The sequence below is a fragment of the Hypanus sabinus genome, chromosome 1 (assembly GCF_030144855.1).
Source record: "Hypanus sabinus isolate sHypSab1 chromosome 1, sHypSab1.hap1, whole genome shotgun sequence".
Classification (NCBI taxonomy): domain Eukaryota; kingdom Metazoa; phylum Chordata; class Chondrichthyes; order Myliobatiformes; family Dasyatidae; genus Hypanus; species Hypanus sabinus.
In genome coordinates, this window is record NC_082706.1 from 169001267 (window position 1) to 169013513 (window position 12247).

Below are 12247 nucleotides of genomic sequence, written 5' to 3' on the forward strand. Positions count from 1 at the left end.
AGTGAAAGAGATCAGCTGGTTGAATGGTGTCACAACAACAATTTTGCACACACCATCAGTAAAATCAAGGAATTCATTGTGGATTTCAGGAAGGGTAAGTCAAGGGGACACTCATCAGTCACTTTGATTGATCCACAGTGGAAAGAGTGGGCAGTTTCATCTCTCGAGACTCTGAAGATCTATCCTGGCCCACCATTTTGATGCAAATATATTTTTTAAAAAATGCCACGACAGCAGCTTAAATTCATTAGGTGTTTGAGGAGACATAGTATGTTAGCAAAGACTTACAAATTTCTACATATGTACCATGGAAAGCATTCTAACTGGTTGCATCAGTGTCTGGTACAGAGGAGTCACTGAACAGTATCAGAAACAGGTTGCAAACTCAGCCAGCTCCATCATTAGCACTAACCTCCCGAGCATTGGGGACATCTTCATAAGATGATGCCTCAAAAAGGTGGCGTCTGTCATTAAGGACCCTCCATCACCCAGGACATGATCCCTTCTCATTGCTCCCATGAAGGTAATGATACAGGAGCCTCGCTGCCATCTCTTACTGTGAACTGATGAACACTTAGGTCTTTAGATTATTATTCTCAATGAATACATTAAGTATAATGCTTTTCATGTTATTTAATTAATTGGGTTCTCTTTATCTAGTTTTAGGATTTGGGTGAAGATCTGATCACATTTTAGGTCATATTTATAGAAAGAGAAAATTCTACAGGGTTCACAAACTTACTAGCACCACCATTTTTCCTTTTTTTTAATCTTTGTGCACCACTAATTTAACTTTATATTTCTTATTGTAATTTATAGTTTATGAATGTATTGTTACTGCAAAACATCAAATTTCAAATGACATATGCTAGTGATATTAAACCTGATTCTGATTAAAGTCACCACTAATTATCCAGGACTAATTAAACATCTTGAAACATAACAGTATTTCTGGTGAGGACACTCATACAGTGCTGCTGTTTGACAGGAATTTTGGAAGTTAAACCCAATTTCTAGGAAGGGACAGAGGAATAGAAAGGGGAATGTCATGTTTAGTTTCACTTGTTTGGTGATGTACATACAATTACCATCCCTATTTCAAATTAAATTAATTCAGCCCATCAATCTTACAGAGCAACTCAATGGGCCAAAGGCCCTAATTCTGCTCCTATCTCTTATGGTTCAAATAGATTAATGGATGCACTAAATTGCTGCTACCAACATTTCCATTTGGCTCTTCAATGATAATTATAAATTAAAATAAGGTGCACTAAGCCCGTAACGATACCAGTGTTAGATCAGTATTGAGACTTGGGAAAACCAGTTACCTACAAGCACTGTTCTCTATAAAGCTGCATGTGTGCTCAGCCACACAATGACTGAAATGCTACAGCACACGTAGCCTTTGTTGCCGCAGAGATGGATTTGGATGCAGATAGGAAAAGTGTTTGAAACTTGAATGATTCTTTGTACTGTACTTCATTTTACCCTTCATTTAATAAGATGAATGTATGTGATTTTTCAATTTTCATTCTAAATATTCATAGTATGTATATTACAAAAACATTTAGATTGCCACACAAGACACAAAAATGCTGGAGGAACTCAGCACAGCAGGCAGCATCTATGGAAAACAGTAAACAGTTGACATTCAACAGGACTTCACATCATTTTTTCCAGTCCTATTGAAGGTTCTAAGCCCAAAACGTCGATTGTACTCTTTTCCATAGATGCTGCCTGGCCTGCTGAGTTCCTCCAGCATTTTGTGAGAAAAGGAGTGAGACAGAAAACAGAATGGGGAAGGGAAAAGAGAAAGGGAACACAAACTACACTGCAGATGCTGTGTTCAAATCAACACGTACAAACAAGCTGGATGAACTCAGCAGGTCGGGCAGCACCCGTTGACTGCTCATTTCAACGGATGCTGCCCAACCTGCTGAGTTCATCCAGCTTATTTGTACGTGTTGAAAATAGAAAGCGAGGTGGGCAGTGAGTCATTACTGGAAGTTAGAGAAATCAGTGTTACTCATTCTCTTTAACAAAGCCCAATGCAACATATCTTGCAGCATTTTGACCATGGTAATTCAGAATGCCAAAGATCTCTATAAGTAGCATCCAGTGCACTTGAAGACAACTCCTTTGATTTCAATTCTGGAAAACTATCCTTGGTCTAGTTTGGCAAGCAACATAATTAATATTTTCAACTGTACAACTCATGAACCGATTTCGAGGCAAAATGGGTTCTGAATAAAAAGTCTGGTAGCTGAGGCAGGTAAAGGCCATCTGTTATCTGGACTTCAATAAAGCATAGTGTATTTGTTTCTATGATCCTCAGCAGCCAAACAAGGTGAAATTAATCTAAATGGCCCAGATACATAATACAACTGTCACTCATTTTTAGACTTCTCCATTTGTTTAAAAAAAACAACTTACAAGCAAAATGACAATATACAGGTTCTATAAGTGTGTTCACCAAGTTATTTCAAGCAAAACATAAGCAAAATTCTTCTAGCATTTTTTCTACCTTTAAATAATCAATGTAAAATTATATACTAAACAACTTCCTCCATGTGTTCAAGATTTGTCTTTCAGATTGGTCGTAAAAAAACATTTCCAATAAGTTGTCTTATACATGTCAATCAATGGCATTAATGCAAGTAATATTTATCATTTCCATAGATGCTGCCTATCCAGCTGAGTTCCTCCATTATTTTGTGTGTTGCTTTGGATTTCCAGCATCTGCAGAATTTCTCATGTTTATAATAGTTAACTAGCTCATTATGTTTCTAGGATTTCAAAGATTTAGTCAGAGAAATGCAAGTTTAAATGTTGATTTTTCATTAATAATTTACTGTATTTAAATCTGTGATAATCATCAAGTTACAGACAGCACCAAACATTGATATACAGGTGATAATCTGATGCTATGAAGCGCAGTTACTTTTTACTGAAAGCATTTAGATATCATAGTAACGAACTAATCAAACAGGTCCTTAGGTTACTCAATGTATTTCTGACAAATACAGCAAAACATTTTATTTCACCAGAATCTTTTAACTATATTGCCAAGTACATTGAACTTTACAGAAATGCACCATGCCAACAAATAAAACAATGACATTATATTATATCCTTAATTTAATATATCCAGAGAGATTCCATATACCATAAACAAAGAAAGAACATTTTCAATGCAGATTGCAGAAGTTTTGGTAAGATTCAGCTTCTTGTAGTGACAGTTGGAGCTTGCTCTGACTGTAGCTGTTTTCCAAGATATTCCCTAAAAATAATGGAACACGTTTACTATGTTTTTAAACGAACACACATTATTCATTTAAATACAAGGACTTTATTACAGACAAATGCACTGCTTATTTCCTTCACTATGCTGAAAGCAATTAAACATAAAAAATGGGAGTTTAAGAGAAAACATCTGCTTGATCTACCAATTCACGAACACATCTGTGGTATTACTAAATCATGGACAGAACTGATTGTGGACTTCAGAAAGAACAAGATGAGAGAACACACACCCGTTCTCATTGAGGGATCAGAAGTGAAAAGGGTAAGCAATTTCAAGGTCATAAGAAATAGGAGCAGGAGTAGGCCATCCGGTCCATCGAGCCTGTCCTGCCACTCAATAAGATCATGGCTGATCTGTCCGTAAACTCAGCTTCATCTACCTGCCTTTTCCCCATAATCTTTAATTCGCTTACTATAGAACCATAGAACACGACCACACAGTACAGGCCCTTCAGCCCTCCATGTTGTGTTGATCCATATAATCCTTAAAAAAAGTACTAAACCCACACTACCCCATAACCCTCCATTTTTCTTTCATCCATGTGCCTGTCCAAGAGGCTCTTAAATGCCCCTAATGTTTTAGCCTCCACCACCATCCCTGGCAAGTCATTCCAGGCACTCACAACCCTCTGTGTTTTTTTAAAAAAAACAACTTACCCCTGATGTCTCCCCTAAACTTCCCTCCCTTAATTTTGTACATATGCCCTCTGGTGTTTGCTATTGGTGCCCTGGGAAACAGGTACTGACTATCCACCCTGTCTATGTCTCTCATAATCTTGTAGACCTCTATCAAGTCCCCTCTCACTCTTCTATGCTCCAAAGAGAAAAGTACCAGCTCTGCTAACCTTGCTTCATAGGACTTGTTCTCCAAACCAGGCAACACCCTGGTAAATCTCCTCTGCACCCTCTCCATAGCTTCCACATCCTTCCTATAATGAGGCGACCAGAATTGAACACAATACTCTAAGTGAGGTCTCACCAGAGATTTGTAGAGTTGCAACATGACCTCTCTACTCTTGAACTCAATCTCCCTGTTAATGAAGCCTAGCAACCCATAGGCCTTCTTAACTACCCTATCAACCTGCGCAGCGATCTTGAGAGATGTCTGGATTTGAACCCCAAGGTCCCTTTGTTCACCCACACTCTTAAGTAACTGACCATTAATCCTGTACTCAGTTTTCTGGTTTGTCCTTCCAAAATGCATCACCTCACACTTGTCTGGATTGAACTCCATCTGCCAATTTTCTGCCCAACTCTGCAGCCTGTCTATATCCTCTTGTAACCCTTGACAACCTACAGCTCCATCCACAACTCCTCCAATCTACATGTCATCCGCAAACTTACTCACCCATCCTTCCGCCTCTATATCCAGGTCATTTATAAAAATCACAAATAGTAGGGGTCCCAGGACAGATCTCTGCAGCACTCCACTAGTCACTGACCTCCAGGCAGAATACTTTTGTATTGCCCTTAAGGCATTCGTTTAGTTTATCATATTTTCGCTTTAATTGTTTTCTAGTTAAAGTTAAGGTTGTTGAAAGTAAATTCGTAGTCTGTGATATATCGCGGCATGCGATGACATCACACCCGGTTTCGCTGCATCCTGTGGGAAAATACTGGTTTGGAGAAACGGGAAGGAGGGGGCTTGTGTGTGCAGGATCAGCGTGAGAAAAGTTTTTCTACGCACTAGAAACATCATAGAAGCAACGCCGTAAGTTCATAAGATAATCGATATGTTGAAGTAAAAATGTTAACGTTGATTCTGTTAAAAGTAATGACGGTTGATAAAGTTTATGTTCTTTGTTATTTAAAGAGTTGCGGATAGTTTGTGTTGAAGTGTATTTAAAGCAGTTATTGGCGTAGGTAGATTCTGACTGTTGTACTTTAATGTAATATAGTTTGTTGTAGTTTTATTTTTGCAAGTATTTATGATGTAAATGTGATATCAAGAAGGAAACAAATACTGTATATATTTTGTATTGTTTCATCAACAGTTTTCACCAGAGTGAACAGTAAATGGTTAATCTTACTGGAACCGCACCTCACTGACTACGGTTTATACCTGCTGTTTAGTTCAGAGTTTTTACACCTGTGCGAGAACACTACAACTTTCCTTCCACAACTACCCTCTGTTTTCTTCCTTTAAGCCAATTTTTTATTCAAACAGCCAAGGTTCCACTTATCCCATGCCTCATGACTTTCTGGATGAGTCTCTCATGAGGGCCTTTGTCAAATGCTTTGCTAAAGTCCATGTAGACCACATCCACTGCCCTACCCTCATCAATTCCTTACCTCTTCAAAAAACTCAATCAGGCTTGTGAGGCACGATCTTCCCTTCACAAAGCCATGTTGACTATCCATGAGTAGAATGTACTTCTCCAAATGCTCATAGATCCTATCCTTAAGAATCCTTTCCAGTAGTTTGCGTACCACTGATGTAAGACTCACTGGTCTATAGTTCCCAGGTTTCTCCCTATTACCTTTTTTAAACAAGGGAACTACATTTGTCATTCTCCAGTCCTCCAGCACTTCCCCTGCAGCCAAAGAGGATTCATAGATCACAGCTAATGCTCTTGCAATTTCTTCTCTCCATTCCCACAAGAACCTTTCATATCCGGCCCTGGGGATTTATCAATCTTAATGTTTTTAAGATGATCCAACACTTCTTCCTTAATCTCCACAATGTCCAGTACACAGGCCCGCTCTACTTCGACCTCATCCTGATCAAGATCCTTTTCACTTGTGAATACTGAAGCAAAGTGTTCATTTAGGACCTCCCCAACCTCCTCCACTTCCAGGCACATGTTGCCCTCTTTATCCTTTAGTGGTCCCACCTTCGTTCTTGTCATCCTCCTATTCTTCACATACGCATAGAACGCCTTGGGGTTCTCCTTAATCCTAAATACCAAGGCCTTCTCATTCCCCTTTTGAGCTCTCCTAAGTCCTTTCTTTAGCTCCTTCCTGGCTACCCTATATTTCTCATAAGCCCCTCCTACTTCCTGCTTCTTATATCTAACATACGCTTCCTTTATCCTCTTGACAAGTTGCCTCACATGTTTTATTAGCCACGGTTCCCTTTTCCTACCATTTTTTCCTTGCCTCAGTGGGACAAACCTATCCTGAACCCAGCTCAAGAGGTCCCTAAACCTCTCCCACATTACTTCTGTGCTTTCCCCTTTAAACATCTGTTTCCAATTTACTCTCGCTAGTTCCTGACTCATCCCTTCAAAGTTAGCCCTTCCCCAGTTAAGCTCTTTACCATTTTGTCTGATTTTATCCCTTTCCATAGCTATGCTGAAGCTATGTAAAAACCTATCTAACTTTTTCCTAAATATATTTAGTGAAGAAGCCTCAACTGCTTCCCTGAGCAGAGAATTCCACAGATCCACCACTCTCTGGGGGAAAAACAGATTCTTCTCCCAAATCTTGATACAATGTCCCCTAGTTCTAGTCTCACCTACCAATGGAAACAGCTTTCCTGCTTCTATCTTCTCTGGCCCTTTCAAAATTTTGTATGTTTCTATCAGATCCCTTCTCATTCTTCTGAACTCCAGAGAGTATAGTCCCATGTGACTCAATCGCTCCTCACAGTTTAACCCCTTCATCTCTGGAATCAACCTGGCGAACCTCCTCTGCACTGGCTCCAAAGCCAGTATATCTTTCCTCAAGTATGGAGACCAGAAATGCACACAGTACTCCAGGTGCGGCCTCACCAGTAAGCTGTATAGTTGCAGCATGACCTCCCTACTCTTAGTGCCAACATCTCTAAGGATCAATCCTAGGCACCACATATCGAGGCAGTTACAAAGAAGGAATAACTGCAGCTGTATTTCATTTAGAGGAGATTTGATATGTCACCAAAGACACTTGCAAATTTCTCCACGATACATCAGCAGAATTCTAACTGGCTGCATCACTGTCTGGTATGGGGCAGGACAGCGCTGCACAGGATCAAACTAAGCTGCAGAAAGTTGTGAACTCGGTCAGCTCTATCATGGACACTAGCCTTACCAGCATCCAGGACACCTTCAAGAAGTGATGCCTCAAAAAGGTGGCATCCATCATTAAGGCCTCCCATCACACAGGACACGTTCTTATTGCTACCATCATGGAGGTGGTACAGGAGAATGCAGGCACACACTCAACAATTCAGGAATAGCTTCTTCCCCTTTGCCAACAGATTTATAAAGTCATAGAGAATGGATATTGAACCCATGAACATATATACAAACGCAAAATATATATGAACGCAACCTAAAATATCTGCTTTAGTAGAAACTAATTATCTAGAATTTGCTAGGTAAGCACAATCTTAGCTGTTCAAAAAGATTACAGGCCACCCCTGGGTTAACAGAATCCTAATTTATGGATACCCCCATATCTTTAAAAACTTCCATATTAAATTCAAAAGTTCAACATCTGTTCCAACTATTCGCAAAATTATTTTCTTTCCTTTCTCTACCTTCAGGAAATGCTCTCTCTTCTCAGTCTTTACTGTTTAAGGTATGGTTACCATAATCAAGTGATTTTTGTGCATTTTCTGACATTGGAAAAAAATACACATGGACATCTGTAACAACATAATCCATTTGTTAGCCAGGGTGGTCTGGTTTTAAAATATTCTTTACAAAAAGAAAAATATTTATAGAAATAATTCTAGTTCAATTCATCTGGGTAAAGACTGTCGCTAAGCATCAGCACATTAATATTAAATGGTGCCAAAGGTCAGGGTTACAATTACTATATAGCCTTTACCTGAAAAGTATGAAATGTCTTTTGCTGAAATATGGAACAAATCACTATCAAGTAATCTTGACAAGAAGCCGCATCAAAAGACCGTAATATAACACCACTGTCCAAAACGGGTATTTTTAAAAGGTAAAAGGGAAGGGATAAGATGCTCAGAAGACTGCTAGAGAAGAGCATTGCAGAAACAGTCAAGCTCTTGAAGTTGCTTTATTTTTCATATATTGTTATTTTAATTTGGATTGAAAGGAATTTAAGCTCTTTTTACTTGATGTTATTGTATTGAATGGCAGAACAGTCAGTGATACAGCATAGAAAAGGCACTTCTGTCCACTGAGCAACAACCACCAGTTCATTATACTCCTCTACTAAGTTAATTTAAAAAATTCTCCCTACCATCCCAAATTCCTGCCAAGCTAAACCACTCAACAACAAACTGAAGGTAATTTGCAGTGTCCAACTGTCCTACAATGTCTTGGAACGTAGTAGGAAACCAGAGATCCAGAGAAAATCTAAGGAAACTTAAGTGTGGGCACAGAGAGAACATGCAAACTCCAGCACCCAAAGTCAGGATTAAACCTGGGTCTCTGGTGTCGCGTAGCAGAACATCTACCACTTGTGCTTCAATACTGCCTTTACTCAAAATTTTAAATGGCCTATCTGTACTCCTGAGTCTAACAACAAGCCAGATTCTACAGAACTGAAGAGTAGCCAATCTGCTTGTTTCTTTAAGAAGGGCAATAAGGATAATCCGGAAATTATCGGCTGGTGAAATTTAGGGAAGTTGTTGGAAAGAATTCTTAGGAATACAATTGTCTCACATTTGGAAAAGCATGAGTCTGCATGGGTTGCTTAGGGGCAGTCTGCATGGGTTTGTTATACTTAAAGTTGATTGAACTTTTTGAGATGATGAGGAATGATGATTGATGAGGGTAGGATATTTGATGTTCTTTACATAGACTTTAGTAATGCATTGACAAGATCTGTCATGGTAGAATGATCCAGAAGATTGAGAAGCATGGGATACATAATGACGTGGCAGACTGGATTCAAAATGATGGCCATAAAAGACAGGGTAGTGGAGGGAGGGGTAGTATTATTCTGACTGAAAGTCTGACTTGTGGTGTCTTGCAGGGATCACTGCTGGAACCTCTTGTTTATGATATATATAAGTGACTTGTATGAGTTAGTAAATGGCTGATTAAAAGTTTGTGATGACAGATATTGATGGAGCTGTTGATAATGAAAGTTATAAAAAGACACAACAGGATATAGATCGTTTGCAGATATGAGAGGAGAAAAGACAAGTGGAGTTTAATCCAGGCAAGTATGTAGTGTTACAATTTAGAAGCTGAAATACAAGGAAAAGTCTACAATAAGTAACAGCATCCTTAAGAGCTCTGAGATACAAAGGGATCCTGAGGCCCAAGTCCATAGTTCCCCGAAAACAGCAATACAAGTAGATAGATACAAGCAATAAAGTATATGGCATGTTTACATTCACTGGACACAGCATTGAGTATGAAAGTCAGAAAGTCATACTGCAACTATACAAAACTTGCATTAGGCAACATTATAGGATGCTTTGGTGAGGCTGGACAAATATGGATTGTTTTACTGGAGATCAATGGCTGACAGGAGACTTGATAAGAACATAGAACATAGAATAGTACAGCACATTACAGGCCCTTCGGCCCACAATGTTGTGCCCACCCTCAAACCCTGCCTCCCATATAATCCCCCACCTTAAATTCCTCCATATACCTGTCTAGTAGTCTCTTAAACTTCACTAGTGTATCTGCTTCCACCACTGACTCAGGCAGTGCATTCCACGCACCAACCACTCTCTGAGTGAAAAACCTTCCTCTAATATCCCCCTTGAACTTCCCTCCCCTTACCTTAAAGCCATGTCCTCTTGTACTGAGCAGTGGTGCCCTGGGGAAGAGGTGCTGGCTGTCCACTCTGTCTATTCCTCTTAGTATCTTGTACAACTCTATCATGTCTCCGCTCATCCTCCTCCTCTCCAAAGAGTAAAGCCCTAGCTCCCTTAATCTCTGATCATAATCCATACCCTCTAAACCAGGCAGCATCCTGGTAAATCTCGTCTGTACCCTTTCCAATGCTTCCACATCCTTCCTGAAGTGAGGCGACCAGAACTGGACACAGTACTCCAAGTGTGGCCTAACCAGAGTTTTATAGAGCTGCATCATTACATCGCATCTCTTAAACTCTATCCCTTGACTTATGAAAGCTAACACCCCATAAGCTTTCTTAACTACCCTATCTACCTGTGAGGAAACTTTCAGGGATCAATGGATATGTACCCCCTATCTCTCTGCTCCTCCACACTACCAAGTATCCTGCCATTTACTTTGTACTCTGCCTTGGAGTTTGTCCTTCCAAAGTGTACCACCTCACACTTCTCCGGGTTGAACTCCATCTGCCACTTCTCAGCCCACTTCTGCATCCTATCAATGTCTCTCTGCAATCTTCGACAATCCTCTACACTATCTACAACACCACCGACCTTTGTGTCATCTGCAAACTTGCCAAACCACCCTTCTACCTCCTCATCCAGGTCGTTAATAAAAATCACAAAAAGTAGAGGTCCCAGAACAGATCCTTGTGGGACACCACTAGTCACAACCCTCCAATCTGAATGTACTCCCTCCACCATGACCCTCTGCCTTTTACAGGCAAGCCAATTCTGAATCCACCTGGCCAAACTTCCCTGAATCCCATGCCTTCTGACTTTCTGAATAAGCCTACAGTGTGGAACCTTGCCAAACGCCTTACTAAAATCCATGTAGATCAGATCCACTGCACTACCCTCATCTATATGCCTGGTCACTTCCTCAAAGAACCCTATCAGGCTTGTTAGGCATGATCTGCCCTTCACAAAGCCATGCTGACTGTCCCTGATCAGACCATGATTCTCTAAATGCCCATAGATCCTAACTCTAAGAATCTTTTCCAACAGCTTTCCCACCACAGATGTAACGCTCACTGGTCTATAATTACCTGGACTATTCCTACTACCTTTTTTGAACAAGGGGATAACGCCTCCCTCCAATCCTCCGGTACCATTCCTGTGGACAACAAGGACATAAAGATCCTAGCCAGAGGTTTAGCAATCTCTTCCCTTGCCTCGTGGAGCAGCCTGGGGAATATTCTGTCAGGCCCCGGGGACTTATCCGTCCTAATGTATTTTAACAAATCCAACACCTCCTCTCCCTTAATATCAACATGCTCCAGAACACCAACCTCACTCATATTGTCCTCACCATCATCAAGTTCCCTCTCAGTGGTGAATACCAAAGTATTCATGGAGGACCTCGCTCACTTCCACAGCCTCCAGGCACATCTTCCCACTTTTATCTCTAATCGGTCCTACCTTCACTCCTGTTATCCTTTTGTTCTTCACATAATTGAAGAATGCCTTGGGGTTTTCCTTTACCCTACTCGCCAGGGCCTTCTCATGCCCCCTTCTTGCTCTTCTCAGCCCCTTCTTAAGCTCCTTTCTTGCTACCCTTTATTCCTCAATAGACCCATCTGATCCTTGCTTCCTAAACCTCACGTATGCTGCCTTCTTCCACCTGACTAGATTTCCCAACTCACTTGTCACCCATGGTTCCTTCACCCTACCATTCTTTATCTTCCTCACCGGGACAAATTTATCCCTAACGTCCTGCAAGAGATCCTTAAACATCGACCACATGTCCATAGTACATTTCCCTGCAAAAACATCATCTCGATTCACACCCGCAAGTTCTAGCCTTATAGCCTCATAATTTGCCCTTCCCCAATTAAAAATGTTCCTGTCCTCTCTGATTCTATCCTTTTCCATGATAATGCTAAAGGTCAGGGAGCAGTGATCACTGTCCCCCAGATGCTCACCCACTGACAGATCTGTGACCTGACCCGGTTCGTTACCCAATACTAGATCTAGTATGGCATTCCCCCTAGTCGGCCTGTCAACGTACTGTGACAGGAATCCATCCTGGACGCACTTAACAAACTCTGCCCCATCTAAACCCTTGGAACTAATCAAGTGCCAATCAATATTAGGGAAGTTAAAGTCACCCATGATAACAACCCTGTTATTTTTGCACCTTTCCAAAATCTGCCTCCCAATCTGCTCCTCGGTATCTTTGCTGCTACCAGGCAGCCTATAGAATACCCCCAGTAGAGTAACTGC

General features: G+C 40.7%; 1 protein-coding gene across 2 annotated transcripts in view; it reads right to left on the reverse strand.

The window, feature by feature from the left end:
* Positions 1-2273: 2273 nt before the first annotated feature.
* Positions 2274-12247, reverse strand: part of atp6v1h (ATPase H+ transporting V1 subunit H) — a 94930-nt gene continuing 84956 nt past the window's right edge. For both annotated transcript variants that reach the window (XM_059981002.1, XM_059980994.1), the window contains one exon: positions 2274-3280. In XM_059981002.1, the coding sequence (XP_059836985.1) occupies positions 3220-3280 (61 nt within the window). In that variant the 3' untranslated portion in view covers positions 2274-3219. The remainder of the gene's footprint in view (positions 3281-12247) is intronic.